Genomic DNA, 17,707 nt, shown 5'->3' on the forward strand with positions numbered 1-17,707 from the left:
TGGTAGAAATCGTAGTCATGAGCATGACTCAGCAGAAATGACAATGACTCCACGAAAAAAGATTAACACTCAAAAACCAATGGAATGGGTTCGGATGTGGTACTAAGTGAAAGAAAAGGCTAAATGTCAATGGTTGAAGTCATAATCATGAGAATGGCTAATGCTCTCGCCTTAAGGTCTCCCTAGGCGTTGCTAAATTGACTCCTGAGTCAATTTAGACCGAGTCAATCTAAATTGACTCCTAAATGGACTACTCATGACGTGAATGTCAGGATATGCGTGTCATGTAGATCATGAAGAAGCCGCCTATATATGTCTTGGTGCTCTCGTCGTTTCGTTAACTTGGTAGGCTCCCCGCACACTGCTTCGCATAACATCGATTCCCACAGGGCGTGGGATCTGCCGGCTTTTTTTTTAGCCTAGCTTGGTTATTAAAATTAAATTATGGTGCTTCACATCCAAAATCAACTGACAGTTTATAACAGGGTCCATAGCGAGCGGGCTCCGAGCTAGTTTTTACCAGCTGGGGCTCTTTGCCGCGTACGTAAATCCCGAGTTGACGAGGGTTCTTGCATTGCGACTTTACATAGAAATGAGGTTTCCACGGTACAGAATCGCACCCATCACCCTGTGCTAAACAGCAGGACACCGCGGTTAGTGAAACACCGCGTCGGGTCTTCAATACGACGGCGTAGTGACTTTTGCACGAGTTTGTGAACTACTGATCTCCGCTAGTGCATTACAACAGTTGGTACGTTTTCGTTTCAAAAAAATTGTCGCAGTTTCACCCGAAAGGCGAAGCATCAATTGCGATAGCAAATTAGTAGAGAGCTATACGGAGTAAGGATTGTAGCTTTATCAGCTGTATAAACTTGGACATGCAGCAGCACCAGCAACACGCAGAACTGTTGTCGACGCCGTCGGCGTTTTGCCCGCGTTCGCACTGAACGCGCGCGGCGTTTTTATATAAATACGCATTTGGTGCCGCAGCTAAACGTCGCCTCCCCTCTCTCTCTCCATCCCGTCCCCCCACAGCCTTTTGCGCGACGGAAAAAGTCGCGTTTGCTCTCTATATATGGAAAGGACGAAAGAGACGCTTAATTCTGCAGCCATTCAGGGAGCACGGCCGGATTGGCTGCAGCTGGACGGCAGCACGCAGCCATCGCCTTGGACGAGCGACGTCCCCGGCCTGCGCTTCCTGCGGGGAGCCGGAAACCACGGAGCACCTCCTGCTGGCCTGCCCGGCGTACCTCCAACAGCGGGGCCCACTCCTGCAGGAGTTCCGCCGCCTAGGCCTCCCCTCTGGCGAAGAGGAAGATCTCCTCTTCCCCGGCCGACATCACCTTTCTGCACTTCGAGGCGTCGTGGAGTACCTTGACTCGTCAGGGCTCTCCGCGCGCTCTAAGACCAGATTTCTGCAACAGACGGATGGCCTCGCGGCCTCCCAACCCACCCCAGACCTGACAGGTCCGAAACAACACCCCTGCGGTCTAAGCTGCACTCTAAGGCCTACCATCTCGGACTGATACGTGCCGCGCCACAGCCTGCCGGTTTGCCTCGCCCAGCCATGGTGACGACTTCACCCTATCCCCTTTCTCTCCCACTTTCCCCTCCCTGTTGGCGCTGAGCCGTGCTCCCTCATGGGCTGCAGAAGATAGTGTCAACCTTTCACTTTCCACACGAACCACTTACTACTACACGGCGCAGAACGCGCGTTTGCTCTTCGACGTGCGTTCGCTCCGCGTGAAAGCGCGCGTCCCTCGCACCCTTTCACTCGCACATACAGCGTTCGGAGCGCGGCGACGATTTCATCGCCGTTGACGTCATACGGAACCTCACAGCGATGGCGACGGCGACGACGACGACGACGGCGACGCCGACGGCAGAAATCCGCTTTGGAGTGTCCATATAATTGCTATCGCAATAAAATCTGCATCGACTTCATCCACTTCGCGCTTTATTTGCCCTCCGTGCTGGCCGTACGCATAAAAAAGTCGCAGTTTCGCCCGAAAGGCGACGTATCAATTGCGATAGCAAATTAGTAGAGAGCTATACGGAGTAAGGATAGTAGTTTTATCGGCTGCATAAACTTGGACACAATCGCTTACTAACTGAATTAACAAGCACGCTGCCAGCGCGCACAAGCAAACATGAATAGATGACACTCGATGACCGCAGACAACCGCTGTCAAAACGCTGGCGTGAGCAAGCGCGGCTGCAGCAGCGAGCGAGGGCTCGTGCCGTCTATCGCTGTCATGGAAACTGAGCGGCGAAAGCACAGCGCATACAAAGGTAAGAGCCGTGTTCAGATCGCTTTCAAGATACGGTGCGCGCGACCACCCTCAGCCGCGCAAAGTACGCAGTTGCTGGCAGAATAGAAGCCGCACGCCCTCCCTCCCACGCTGCCTTCCCGCTTTCCTCCTTTCGCGTGTGAGATAGAGTCGCCAATTCCCTTTGCGCCCGGTCGCAAGATACGCAGTTGGGGCCGCAGCACAACGTCGCCCCCTCCCTCCCTCCCATCCCCCCACGGCCTTTCGCGTCGCGTTTGCTCTCCGCCGTGCGTGCGTTCGCTCTCCGTGAAAGCGCGCGTCCCTCGCGCACGGCGACGATTTTATCGCCCTTGGACTTTATACGGAACCTCACGGAGACGGTGACGCCGACGGCAGAAATACGCTTGGAGTATTCATATAGCTTCTATTGCAATAAAACAAATTAACCCAATACAGATGACAGCGACACCACAGGGCATTGCTCTTTATCTGTATTGTCCACTCTGTCGCTGCATTGCTAATTGAAGGCCGTGCAATTAAACATCAGCAAGTCCGAAACGTCTAAGCTTTCGCCACATTACAACACGGTAAACGTCGGTCACTTATGTGTGTGAGCACCAAAGATGCGGATTACTTTTCAGAGGTCACGTGCACATGAAATCCTGTACTGTCGACACACACGGAAGAAAGGTTAATCGAAGTGTCCCTGTCTCGCTTGCGCTGAACCTTTTTTTAATTGATATTTGCGTCAATCTCCATCATCTATTATTTTCTAAATTCTTGATTTCATAATCTAGTCTCCCGCTCCTCACTACCGCCTTCTTGCTCGCACAGTAATACTTTCTGCTCTCATCTATGACCGCGGGATGATTCACGTGTGCTCAATGCAGCGAGGCAGCTAGGCATATGGTGCCCGCGGCCACAACTCTTTTAACTTCTACCATTCCACAGAATCAATCAATCAATCAGTCGATTGATCAATCAATCAATTATTCAATCTATCCTCGTCAAATCATCTATGCATGTGGCTCGGCGTACGAGGGAACGTGAATACATCTCAAATAGCTATAGAGACGCGGAAGACCTTACCTCTGGCGTCCCTCGAGGATTTCGGCGAGCTTCTTGATGAAGGGCATGCTGCGCACGACGATTACTTGGCTGCGGTGCACGGGTCGCACTTTCTCCATGGTGTGGTTCAGGAAGTGCAGCCAGTGGAACTGAGGCGCAAGAAGCGAGTGCGTTCAGAATGCGTGCACTGCCAGCAAGTCGCCCGCAGTCTTAATCTTGCATTATTTTGCAGAGAATTCGCCAAGTGTAACGGTTGATAGCAAAATATCTTTCGTATAGTATATACAATGTGTCACCCCTCAATGTCTTCGAAACTGCCGTCGTCTCAATCACGTTTAGTTGTACACACCAGTCAAGCTCTCAACGAAATAGCTTCATTAGTGAAATGCGAAAGGTGCATGCTTCCCTAAGAAAGAACGAAAGAAAGAAAGAAAGAAAGAAAGGAAGGAAGAAAGAGAGAAGAAAGAAAGAAAGAAAGAAAGAAAGAAAGAAAGAAAGAAAGAAAGAAAGAAAGAAAACTAATTCCTTACCGCGAATGTTGATAGCTACTACGAACACTACGGTTCGCGTTAGTTATTTCTTCCAGCTGAGAATAGTCAACAAAGTGTGGAAGGTACCTTGCTGCAGCGCGGGAGGTCAGCGACGGATATTTTGACGTATTGTCGCACCTTCTCCTCCGTCTGAACGGTCGGTCCCATTGCCTGCAAACGTTCGCAAAATTGAAATTACCAGCAGCGCAGAGCCTGTGCAGAGAAGGGACGAAGCTTCACATTCAACATGGGTTCAATTGTTCCTATTCGCGTATGGTAACCGCCATTTAGATATACTATTTTCTCTCTCTCTCTCTCTTTCCCGTACATAAATACACAGATGAGCGAAGAAATAAAGTTAGAGCGGCGCAATATGCACTGGTGAATTCAATAGCAGCAGGCGATGACCCTAACCGTACCGTTCGTTCAGTTGCGTGTATGTTCTTTCTGGTGTCTTAGGGCCTTAGCAGGTCACTTAAACTGCTTTAATGAGGTAATCGATTTCCGTCAGACATGTTGTGAACGAATATACGTGCTTATGTCCTGTCACCTGGCTACACGAAGTCTAATACAGCTTATAAGTAATTAAAGAAATGAATGTTCTTTGGTCTATATTGTGGTGCACAGGACTTGCGAACCAATTGCTTACGGAAAATCTATAAACACTCGTCGACAAAGACTACATGACCATAAGTCTACAGACCTCTCACGGTCTGTCCAAATATTGTGACGTAGTAGTGACAATATTTCCGATACACGCAGGCGCGTCCTGCGCTGAGCGACAACACTTGTTGGACGGTGAAAAGCGGTCACCCGAGAAAGATAAACAAGTATATATATATATATATATATATATATATATATATATATATATATTTCTGTGAGAGACATCCGATATCGCTATCCACCACGAACCCACTCCCTCTTCGCTCCTCTTGATCACTTGGATATGTCAACAATATAGGCAATAAGGGCGGCTCGCATCGTCACAGGCCAGTAAGAATACAGCACACATAACGATAAGGCGGACCGAGGGGCTCAATTTAAATTTTGGTTAGGCAAAACTGGCATGAAGGCAACAGACAATGAAGCGAACGAAAGCATAGGAGAAATTACCTGTGGTTTTAATTAAAATGTAGAAATGGTATAAGTTAAATGAGTTGAAAGTGGACGAAAAGTCTCGCCCGATGGGCGAAGCATTGACAGCGATTACAAGGTTTAGCATTTCGCTTGTTTTTCGCGGACGGTGTTCGAACTATACGCGGGTGCGCGAATATTTCTGGCACCCTTAAAAGCTTTAACACGCCGTGTGTAGTATATGTAGGGCTTGTAGTGGCATCGCACAGGCGCCACTACGCTGCCCGTAATAGAGCGGCGCCATTACCTTCATTACTTTGAGGCTTTCAGATTTCAGACGCGTGCAATGCTCTACGGAGACCGCTATTCTGCCATTCACTTTCTCAGGTATTTTGGAATATGTAGGAGATTTGACACTTGTTAGCTGTAGCGCCGCTCATGAGCATGGCGGCGGACGTCCTTTTAATCGCGCAGGAGTCACGTATAGTACGCGAACTTGGTACGCTGGAAAACAGGCCAATAAGCCCTGGTATATGCTACCATTAGCTTGCTTTCAGTATTGTATAAAATATTCACCAAGATAATTTCCAATAGAATCAGGGCAACACTTGACTTCAGTCAGCCAAGGGAACAGGCTGGCTTCAGGAAGGGATATTCTACGATAAATCATATCCATGTCATCAATCAGGTAATCGAGAAATATGCGGAGTACAATAAACTGGTAATCAATGCTTTCGTAGATTAAGAAAATGCATTTGATTCAGTAGCGATACCAGCAGTCATAGAGGCATTGCAAAATCAAGGAGTACAGGTATACCTGAATATCTTGGCAAACTTATACAAAGATTCCACAGCTACCTTGATTCTACACAAGAAAAGTAGAAATTTACTTATCAAGAAAGGGGTCAGGCAAGGAGACAATATCTCCAATGCTTAGAAGAAGTATACAAGCTCTTAGACTGGGAAGGCTTACGAGTGAGGATCAACGGCGAATAACTCACTAACCTTCGGTTTGCAGATGACATTGTCCTATTCAGCAACAATGGGGATGAATTACAACAAATGATTGAGGACCTTAACCGAGAAAGTGTAAGAGTGGGATTGAAGATTAATATGCAGAAGACAAAGGTAATGTTCAATAGCCTGGCAAGGAAACAAGAATTCACGATCGCCAGTCAGCCTCTACAGTCCGTAAAGGAGTACATTTATCAAGGTCGATTACTCACAGGGCACCCTGATCCTGAGAAGGAAATTTACAGAAGAATAGAATTGGGTTGGAGTGCATACGGCAGGCATTGCCAAATCCTGACTGGGAGCTTACCACTGTCGTTGAAAAGAAAAGAGTACAATCATTGTGTTCTACCGGTGCTAACATATGGGGCAGAAACTTGGAGGTTAACAAAGAAACTCGAGAACAAGTTAAGGACCGCACAAAGAGCGATGGAACGAAAATTGCTAGGCCTAACGTTAAGAGACAGGAAGAGAGCGGTGTGGATCAGAGAGCAAACGGGGATAGCCGACATTATGATTGACATTAAGAGGGGAAAATGGAGCTGGGCAAGCCATATAATGCGTAGGATGGATAACCGGTGGACCATTAGAGTTACAGAATGGATACCAAGAGCTAGAAGAGAAGCGCAGTCGAGGACGGCAGAAAACTAGGTGAAGTGATGAAGTTAGGAAATTTGCAGGCGCAAGTTGGTATCAGCTAGGGCAAGACAGGGGTAATTGGAGATCGCAAGGTCCCGTCTTCGTCCTGCAGTGGACATAAGTATAGGCTGGTGATGATGATGATGATATGCTACCTAACGGCATCAAGAAGTGGCCCTCGCTCACCGCTTCAGACAAGAAACGCCGCGAGTGCTTGATTTTGTGATCGCAGCATGTGATTTACACCAACAGCGCGAACGTAAAACTTAAACACCAGAGAAGGGAAGGGTCAAACACGGTGTCCCAAGTTTTACGTTCGCGCTGTTAGCCTAAATATGCCCCACCAACCCAAACCTGCACCCAACATGCAATCTTAATTGCGACAGCACTCTGGGCATCTTGCGCCTACGGTCATGCCTTGGCTAATGCATCGCGATTTACCCATTCTACAAGACCAACTAGGCCGAATTATTTCCCTCTTTTAGTGATCGCAGCGCTCGTTCATTCACGGACCACACAGGCTTGCGTAACACACGCGGAAGGAATTCGCGAGCACCTGCGATATCTCGTCCTCGAGGCCCAACACGGCCGAGCCGAGCAGGTCGCTGAGCGCCGGGTTCTGGAGTTTGTCGAAGGCCTTGCGCGTCACCGTCTCGTACTCCATCAGCTCGCGCTCCGAGTGCAGAAAGTAGCCGCGCCGGAACACCTCGCGCGAGGGCTCGTCCAGCTGCGCAAGTGAGACGAAGAGGCTAGTGAGAATGTGCTACTGCAGCACTTATCACTGCAAAATAGATTACAGCCTTAAAAGTGAATAAGAGCGTAAACTTTGTTCATAGCTCACACACTTACAGGTAAAACGTGTGTAAGGGTGTGATTTATAGACAGAATTAAAACCTTTTCACTTTTAAGGGTGTAAATTATTTTACAGTGTATCGTATGCGATATACGATGACTGGAAGATCGCTGCAAGTGCGGAATGACTGTTTGGTGCGCGATGTCTTCTCGCTCGAGCCGCAGGACGACGAGTACGTTGGAAAGGGCGTTGACATGGAGGCCTCACTTAATTTGTGCGCGTTAAACAATTTTGAAGTTAAGCAGAACCGAAAACGCGGTAGCTGCACCGCTGCTTTCGAAGCAACAGTTCCGAGATAACAAAGTCTGCTTGCTCTCAATATGGCAAGCGAAGCCGGCGCTTCCATTGAAAAGCATGTTTCTCGCAAAGAAAAGAAAAATAATAGTTCTAGACGTTGCTCACGTTCAGCAATGGACTGTAAAGGCCTTCGAGCTTGGCAACCAAACTTGTATCAGGACAAGTATCCTCCTCCCCAGGGGGTTTTGTTCTGGGACTACTGCGCTGCAGACCATGTAGTCAGTATACACCTGTCACCTCGCACTTTTGGTATGTGCGAGGTGATTTCTTTGCACTGGCAAGCCCACGCAACGACCTACACAGGCGTACGGTCAGTCGCACCGTTAGCCGCAAGGAGCCACCCAATGGTCAGTAGCAACATGCGTTTTTCACTGTGAGAGGCTGTCCAAATGATCGACAGCATTTGTGATTATTATGGAATGGTGCTGAAATTGTCGAAGGCTAAGACGTGTCCCCAAACCCACGCTTTATTCTAAGTGCGCTGGGGACTCTATACACCCGTCGCCTAAACGTCTTCGTGCGTAAGTGCCTTGTCTTCGTTTTTAACAGCGAAGCTGTTTAAGCCGGCCGTAATTTGTGGTGCGTAGCAAGAAACTACCAAGAAAGAAAAGAAGGTAAACTTTCTTGCCGAGGCGGGATTCGAGCCCGCGTACCCCCGGTCCCAAAGCGAGCGTCGTAACCACTAGGCTATACAGCGACGCCTGCAGAGCATGCATTAATGAGAACCATATGATTGCGTTCGAGCGTCGTCGCCTTCGTGCACAGCTGGCGCGTTCGTACACTCGTGCTCTGCGAGGTGAAGAGGTTTTGCGCGCTATGAGAGCGAGATAGAGAGACATTCATTGAGCGGGTCTCCTGGAACGCGGTGTCGGCATTGGAACGTCGGTGTCGTTGTTGCAAGCTGCGCTGTGCAACGCGCAGTGACGGCTGTAAGTCCGAGGTGCGCGAAAAGAAATTATCATCATCATGAGTAATAAGATGAAAAGTTCGCGCGCACTTCCGGAAAATGCTGGGCTACGATCGCCCAGCTTCGCTGTTTCAAGCGTTGAGCGGCCGAGTGCAAGGTTTTTTTCTTTTCTTTTTTTCTCGTGGTTACGCACCGTGATGATAAACTTGGACGGGTTGTCGGGGTCTCGGTCTACGTCGACCGTGGTGAGTGGGAAGACGCCAAGCCGCGAGCCCAGGGCGGCGGCCACGCGTTCGATGAGCGAGTCGTTGAAGTCGATCTTGACCGTGGGCCACTCTGTCAGGTGCAGCGTCTGCAGCACCTCGCGCAGGGGCCCCAGACCGCGGTCGTTCAGCCGGTCTGCACGTGCGACATCCAGCATGTCGCAGCCATGCCTCTACGGTCAGTTCAGTTTAGTTGCAGTACTGCATTTCTACTTTGAAATCTCCGGCAGCTCCGGGGCTAAGTGCAAACGAGAATGATAGACTAGTTTAGTTCCTGAGCCTTGTGTCGCACTCTACGTTTTATTACGCAAAACGATACAAAGTCGCATAGGTGGGGGCACAAGGCCGAGGCGAAATGGGTGTGTGAAAATGGGTGTATATGCTTTCTTCCGCTTTATGTTTTTACTCTCTAGGTACATAGTGTATGTTGCTAGAGTTGATATAATAACTGCGAAATTAGATGCAATTAAAATTACCCTTTGTAAAGTTTTGAGGGGGGGGGGGGGACGGGTGCCTGAGTTACACTTCTACTGCACGGGCCCAAGACTAGCGATCGATACAGGTAAGGGGCCGGATATATGTGCAGTATTTTTTAAATGTTCTGAAATAAAATAAAACACACAATAAACGTTCAAGGAATAAAACTGAAGGGGGGGGGGGGGGCTCACCTACCCAGAACTACGCACTGGATTGTAAGGGATGCCGTTATGGAGGGCTGCGGATTAATGGGGACCGGTTTGGGTTCTTTAATGTGCACCTAAATCTACACACATGGCCTTTTTTTTTGCATTGGGCTCCCAACAGCCAACCGAGCATCGAAACCACGACCTCGCGCTCAGTAACAAAACGTCATAGCCACTAAGGTACAGCGACGGGTGGCTCAAAGAATGTGCACGACACGCTGCCACAGAACGAACACCTGCTAGCGGATTCGTCAATCTAAGGGACCTAACTGGTCGCGTATAGTGACCTAGAGCACTGCACGGGCCTATTTTTTCAGCCCGGGCCCGGCCCGGGCCCGTTTTTACGTTGGGCGGCCCGCCCGAGCCCGATCAAAACTTTTATGGCGAGACCCGGGCCCGGCCCGGGCCCGGAAATAATCTACGTTACCCGCCCGGCCTGGCCCGTCACCCCTTTACCTTAGGCCCGAGCCCGGCCCGAGCCCGACTCGAAACCGGCCTGAACCCGGCCCGAGACCGAAAAATAATGTTTTTCAGAGTTGAGACGCCGAGAATAACCCGCTGCACGTTACATGCACACCACCAGAAAGCCCGAGCCCGGCCCGGGACCGCGTCAAAAAGCACACGCCGTGCCCGAGCCCGGCCCGAGCCCGTGAAAAAACTGTTCTACCCGGCCCGGCCCGACCCACGGGCCGGGCTGGGCCCGGGCTATCGGGTAAGCCCGAGCCCGTGCAGTGCTCTATAGTGACCTGCCCAAAGACATCTGGCGCAATGCCTCCCATGACAGTCACGTGGTATACCGCGGGGGTCTGTGCTTACCTACTTCCATGCAGGCGTTCCTCAGCAGGATGGCCTTCACGTGGCTGGAAAGGAAGTTGAAGGCCAACGGCATGGACAGCACCTTCCGCAATTCGGCTGGAATGGAGGGCACGAGGCGCGAACAACGATCCTCTTTAGGACGCCTCGAGAGGTCCCAATCGGTGTGAGCAGACACGGTAGACATTCTCGCATAAAATGAAAATGTCGCCAAGATACCCATTGCAAGCTTTCCTCGCACACTTTTTGATTGCGCATGACCAACATAAGGTGCCTCGGCGTTGACCAAAACCGGAATATAGGCACGCGCTAATCTATTCCGAAATGGCTTAACGAATCCTTAATGTGGTCACTATGTATCGAGCACGAAGCAAAGAAAGACGGACGTTGCATGATCGCCTTTATCGAGGAGCAGAGACTTATTGGCTCGTGTGTAGCGGAAGTCAAGCGTCTTCCAGAATTAAACCCCTCCGGTCTCCGAAATCCGTAAATGCTTCCTTCTTTATAAAAGCTCACTTGTTAATAACAAAAATCATAGATGTAGTATATAAACACGTATTTTCTTTAGGCGTATGTACACTGCCGGAAGCTGGTAGTCTGCTAAGTAGCGACCATGGCGACGCAGAAGGAAAAAAGAAGAGTGAATAATGAATCTGACTTTATTGAGCGAACTTGAACCTATAAAGAAAAAATACCAGTTTCGCCATAAGGGCAAAGCAATGAATCCGATAGCAACATCTTAGAATATTACACGAAGTGTAAGACTCGTAGCTGCAGTGGCAGTATAAATTGAAGTAAACGTAAGCTGACAAGAAAAATTATAACAGAAATTCTGAGAATTGTTGACTAATGCGCAAGCATTCTTTGGCTCGGCTGTTGCCTAGCTTTTGCTTTTGTTTCCCAAATTTCAGTTGGCCCACACCCAAACTTCAAGTTGCCCCACGCACAAATTTCTGTTGGCTCACCCCATATTTAAAATTGACCCACTCCAAAATTCCAAGTTGGCCCACCCCAAGTTTAACTTGGCCAACCTCGAATTTCAGTTGACCCACCACCAAATTTCAAATTGGCCTACCCCGAAATTTCGAGTTGGCCCACCTCCAAATTTTAGTTGGCCCACCCCTACTATAAGCTTCCCCACTCATTTTCTATGGAGTCCTATGTATTTCTATGGGTAACGTGTCACCCTCTTCCGGTTACGGACACGATTTTGCGAACCAAATTGCCAGGGTATTCGCCAAAGAAAGCTTATGCATTAATTTTTTTGTTTCATTTGTTTCTTATCGCCTATAAAGCTACCAATGCCCTACAGTCACACTATTATAACGATGAAATATATTCCCAAATTACGCGTTTTTGTCCACATACAAGGCATTACGAGTGCGCGTAATGCCTTGTTTTGTCCACATAAAAGGCATTACGAGATCGACGGTGGAGCGCGGTGCGATCCCGTCGAGCAGCGCGCGGCAGCAGACAACGAAAAGCGAGCCGTTCAGTTCAGGCACCATTTTGTAGCAGGCGGTTACGATAAGAATAAAATTGGGTTAGAGTGCATACGGCAGGCATTGCCAAATCCTGACTGGGAGCTTACTACTGACGTTGAAAAGAAAAGCTGTACAATCATTGCATTCTAGCGGTGCTAACATATGGGGCAGAAACTTGGAGGGTAACAAAGGAGCTCGAGAACAAGTTAAGGACCGCACAAAGAGCGATGGAACGAAAAATGTTAGGACTAACGTTAAGAGAGAGGAAGAGATTGGTGTGGATCAGAGAACATAGGGGATAGCCGATATTCTAGTTGACATTAAGCGGAAGAAATGGAGCTGGGCAGTCCATGTAATGCGTAGGATGGATGACCGATGGTCCATTCAAGTTACAGAATGGATACCAAGAGAAGGAAAGCGCAGTCGAGGTCGGCAGCAAACCAGATGGGATGATGAAGTTAGGAAATACGCTAGCGCAAGACAGGGGTAATTGGAGATCGCAGAGAGAGGCCTTCGTCCTAGAGTGGACATAAAATATAGGCTGATGATGATGATGACGACGACTCACGCTTGGGCTGTCGCAGATTGCATCGCTGCTCTGTCCTCGCCCGGCCTCACGATCACGAGACCAACCCGGTACGTCCATAGCGCACACAGAACCCATAGCAACTGCCAGAGATGGTCAACCCAGTGCGCCTCCGCCTACCCTCGTCCTCCGCGACGCTTCGCTCCCTTTCTACTTTCCCGTAGGGAGCCTACATGCAACGCCGTTTTAGGGTGGTGACAACACCAAAATTTTGACTGCTATTTACCGCCAAATTTGGTGGGAAGCCATTTTTGTCCCGTCTTTCTGCCTTTTTTTTGTCACGCACTGATGTACTCATGTTGGCACGTGATCTATTAATTTCTTTTAGTTTTCCGCCAGCGTGCACAAGAAACCTGCATACATCTTTAATATACTAGTTGCCTTTTCCTTTCATTTGAACACATCAAACTTATTTTTCTATTGCATGTCGTGTGACACATATAAAGCAAGTAGTTACAAGGCACGATGGCGTGCTCGTGGTAGGATTATCTCACGCCAAGAAAGTGAGCTGCATTAAGCATTGTCGTTGCCTTCCAGTTGCACATAATATATAAAGGGTGCTTTTCGAAGTGTGCTGTAATAAAGACTGTCCTTACTAATCTGTTTAACTAAAACGTAGACGTGCCATGTACGGCGCTCAGAGGCGCCGTTTGTCTCTGGCTGCTGAGGCCAAAGTTTATTAAAAGAAGTTAATTAATTTCACGTCACCAAGGGTTGCGGGAAGTGCGGTCTGTCGGCTGATCTTTCGCCATTTTTGTCCCCACAAATAACCCGCCAATTTAGCTGGCGGCGGCAAGTACCCTTACAAAGGCTGTTACCACCCTAAAACGGCGTTGCATGTAGGCACCCTACTTTCCCGCTTGGCTCAACGCCACCTAGACTTTCCTCAAGGTGGCATTGCTTTACCGAGCGCATATTGCTACACATGAAAAAAGCGACGCCGCGAACATGCACAGCGAACACCGCAGCGTCGAAGCACAAACGGAAAGGGCGTGAACGCTACATTGCTCTCGACGGTGAGACGCCTGGGGGGTATTCTGTAAGAATCCACGTAGTGGAGTATTCACTACGGCTGTCCCCAGTGGCTGCCGCTTCACGAGCGCGAAGGACACTGGCTGGCACCTTCGCGCTCGTGAGACCTGCGCCAATGGCGACAGCCAAAGTGGGCAGTCCACTAGGTGAACTCTTACAAAATACCCCCCCCCCCCTCCTTGTGTGGCACAGGGGGCGGGGGGCTATTAAAGAATGAGAAATATATAATATATGATCCGGTGGTTTCATTTATTTAGTGACCACAGGGACTATGGCCTTATGGTCACTACTGTACACCGCCATAGGCTGTACGGCAAAGGTTGGCACGATCTTCATAAACAGTCACCAACGCCGCGCGCGTTCGGCGCGAACGCGGGCAAAACGCCGACGGCGTCGACAACAGTTCTGCGCGTTGCTGGTGCTGCTGCATGTCCAAGGCTGAGCTCTCTACTAATTTGCTATCGCAGATGCTTCGCCTTTCGGGTGAAACTGCGACAATGTAGCAAATATATGGACACTCAAAAGCCTAGGTTCCGCGTCAATGGAGATGAATCGTCGATGATAAGTGGTTCTTGAGGAAAGGGAAAGGTTGGCATCTTCTGCAGTTTAGCGCCAATGAAATCAACGCTGTATGTGCGAATGAAAGGGCGCGAGGGACGCGCGCTTTCACGGGGAGTGAACGCACGGCGGAGAACAAACGCGCGTCTGCGCTGTGCTCCCTTAAGGGCTGCAGAAGTAGGCTTCTTTCCTCCTCTACAATCACCATATATGCAGAGCAAACGTGCCTTCTTCCGACTAATTTAGCTGCGGCACCAAGTGCCTATTTATATCAGCTCCGGCAACAGTCATCGTAATTCTGCGTGTTGCCGGTGCTGCTGCATGTCCAAGTGGATAACTTGATAAAGCTGCTATCATTACTCCGTATAGCTCTCTTCAAATTTGCTATCGCAATTGATGCTTCGCCTTTCAGGTGAAACTGCGACAACTTTTTTTCTATTGCCGGACGCGACCATCGAAGAGTGAGCCCTTAGCAGTTTCGCTGGAACTTCGCTGTAACAAATTATATTTCCAAACGAACTATTACGCTTTCGCATTCCCACACTTATGCAGTCAGAAGTGCTGTATCTACCGAGTGTGACCTGAACCTATCTTTGGAGCCAATCGGTGCGGCAAGGCCGCTGCATACCACTCTGTATAACGCACATAGTTTCTCAAGGTACCCATGTAGATTATTTTTCTATACATTTTTAAATGTTAGTAGTTTGCAAATAAAGCTTATGCGGCGCACTGCAGTTGCACACCGAAGATAAACCTTTTATCTAATTTATGCTTGAAGAAAACATGTATCGTCTATCGGTAATACAAAAAAGTCGCAGTTTCGCCCGAAAGGCGAATCATCAAATGCGATAGCAAATTAGTAGACAGCTATACGAGCTGTATGCTTATAAGAAGTATTCAAGCTCTTAGACTGGGAAGGCTTAGGACAGAGGATCAATGGCGAATATCTCAGCAACCTTCTGTTTGTCGTATTCAGTAACAATGGGGACGAATTACAACAAATGATTGAGGACCTTAAGTGAGAAAGTGTAAGAGTGGGGTTGAAGGTTAATATGCAGAAGACAAAGATAATGTTCAATAGCCTGGCAAGGGAACAAGAATTCAGGATAGCCAGTCAGCCTCTAGAGTCTGTAAGGGAGTACGTTTATCTAGGTCAATTACTCACAGGGGACCCCGATCATGAGAATTAATTTTACAGAAGAATAAAATTGGGTTGAAGTGCATAGGGCAGGCATTGACAAATCTGACTGGGAGCTTAACATTGTCATTGAAGTGAAAAGTGCACAATCATTGCATTCTACCGGTGCTAACATATGGGGCAGGAGGTTAATACAGCAGCTCCAGAACAAGTTAATGACCTCACAAGGCGATGGAACAGAAAAATGTCACAGTTCCGCCCTAAGGGCGAAGCAATGAATGCGATAGCAACACAGCAATGTCATACGAAGTAAGGTGAGCGGCTTTGGTAGCAATATGAATTGTAGTAAACATGAGCTGATTAAGTAAGCAGGTGTGCTGCGGCGTAAGTAGACCGACATGAAGAGAGACTCGATGACCACGAGAAGGCGCGTGTGAAACGGTGGTGTTGATGAGAAGCGCTTCCCGTGGGCAGCGCGTGTGAAGGGACACACCTGTAGTGCTGCACTGCCGATCCGGGCAGCATTGCATGTGTAGCGTGCGTTGGGAAATGTGGCCAGACTATTACTAACTGAATGAACAAGCGTGGTGTGAGCGCGCATAAACAAACATGAATAGATCACACTGAATGACTGCAGACAACGACAGTCAAAACGCTGGCAGCGAGCACATACGCCGCAGCGGGCGAAGGTACGTGCGGTCTATCGCTTCAACGGAAACTGAGCGGCGAATGCACGGCGCATAAAGGTCAGAGCCGTGTGGAGATAAGAGACGGTGCGGACGAGCGACGAGCGCGGTTGTTGGCAGAGTAGAAGTGCGCCCCCCCCCCCCCCCCCCCCGCGCTGCCTCCGGCGCTGGCTTCCCGCTTCCTTGCTTGCGCGTGGGTGATTGAGTGCGTTCGCTCTCCGTGATAGCGCGCGTCCCCGCACGCTTCCGCTAGGGCATACGGCGCGCGGTGAAGATTTTATCTATAGGGAACCTCACGGCGACGGCGACGGCGATGGCAGAAATCCGGTTGAAGTGTCCATATAATTGCTATCGCAATAAAAATGGTAGGCCTAACGTTGAGAGACGGGAAGAGAGCGCTATGGACCAGAGAGCAAACGGGGATAGCCGATATTCTAATTGACATTAAGAAAAAAAATGGAGCTGAGCAGGCCATGTAATGAGCAGTATGGATAACCGGTGGACCATTAGAGTTACAGAATGGATACCAAGAGAAGGCAAGCGCAGTCGAGGGCGGCAGTAAACTAGGTGAGGTGATGAAGTTAGGAAATTTGCAAGCGCAAGTTGGAATCAGCTAGCGCAAGACAGGGGTAATTGGAGATCGAAGGGGGAGGCCTTCGTCCTGCAGTGGACATAAATATAGGCTGATGATGATGATAGGAAGTATAGGATAGTAGCTTTATCGGCCGTATATACTTAAACATTCGCTTACTAACTAAATTAACGAACGTGGAATCACGCTCGCACGGGCAAACATACACACTCGATGGCCTAGGACACACGCTGTCAAAACGCTCGCGTGAGGAAGCGCGGCAGCAGGAGCGAGCGAAGTGACTTTCACGCTGCCTATCGTTTCAATACAAACTGAGCGGCGAGAACACAGCACCCACGCAGCTATGAGCCGTCGGCGCACCTAGAAAGTTCCCATAGCAGATGGCGTTCAAGACCCGCGCAGCCGCGCGCCCGGCCGCACCATACGCACTAGCGGCCGGAGTAGAGCCCACATCCCTCTCCCCCCCCCTGGTACCTTGCGCGCGACAGGAGACGGCGCGCTTCCTCTCCGCTTTCCTCCCTCGCGCGCGCGCCTGACTAAGCCGTCAACGTTGGTTCACCACTGCACGCTTTCACTCGCACATACAGCCTAGGGCGCGCGGCGACGATGTTACCGCCCTTGGACTTTATACGGAACATAACGGCCACGGTGGCGGAAAAATGCGCCTGGAGTGTACATATAATTGATATCGCGATAAAATTTACCGACGGTTACGATACTCCCTAACACGAAATTTGAGCGGAGCTCTGCACGTGTTTTCATTTCGCGATATTCTGGCTAGCGCGGACAACCTGTCTCGTGGGGCACATTGTAAACGGATCGAAGTGTGGCACAATTGCCTCGCTAAACGGGAGATCGCGAGAGGCAGCGCGTGGGCGACGCGTGGGCGCGATTCACAGCAGCCTCCGCAGACAAACCTCCGATCATGCAACGCTTTGTTTCCATAAATTGTATCGGTAGACGCGCTCGCCGCATGTCATTGGTGAACAGACGACGGCGCTAGGGAGCCTACATGCAACGATGCATGTAGGCGCCCTAGACGGTGCGCTGCTCAGGCGCCATCTCGTAGCGGCCGCCGCCGTAGAGCTCGTCTTGTGCGGCACTACGCTTTTCTTTTCATGCTTTCGCCATACCCTCCTCCTCCGTTTTTCTCCTCACGCTGTCTTCGCTATCGCCGTCTTTCATCCCCCGCTGCGCCCCGCGTTCGCTTTTCATTCTTC

General features: G+C 49.6%; 1 protein-coding gene across 1 annotated transcript in view; it reads right to left on the reverse strand.

The window, feature by feature from the left end:
- The window catches only part of LOC119444178 (neprilysin-1-like), an 80,653-nt gene that overhangs the window by 17,972 nt on the left and 44,974 nt on the right, over window positions 1-17,707 (reverse strand). Inside the window, exons 10-14 of the mRNA XM_037708625.2 lie at window positions 10,415-10,510; window positions 8,846-9,051; window positions 7,152-7,322; window positions 3,956-4,039; window positions 3,360-3,487 (exon numbers count right to left, since the gene is read on the reverse strand). Coding sequence (XP_037564553.2) covers window positions 3,360-3,487; window positions 3,956-4,039; window positions 7,152-7,322; window positions 8,846-9,051; window positions 10,415-10,510 — 685 coding nt within the window. The remainder of the gene's footprint in view (window positions 1-3,359; window positions 3,488-3,955; window positions 4,040-7,151; window positions 7,323-8,845; window positions 9,052-10,414; window positions 10,511-17,707) is intronic.

Source organism: Dermacentor silvarum, chromosome 3, assembly GCF_013339745.2.
Source record: "Dermacentor silvarum isolate Dsil-2018 chromosome 3, BIME_Dsil_1.4, whole genome shotgun sequence".
Taxonomy (NCBI): domain Eukaryota; kingdom Metazoa; phylum Arthropoda; class Arachnida; order Ixodida; family Ixodidae; genus Dermacentor; species Dermacentor silvarum.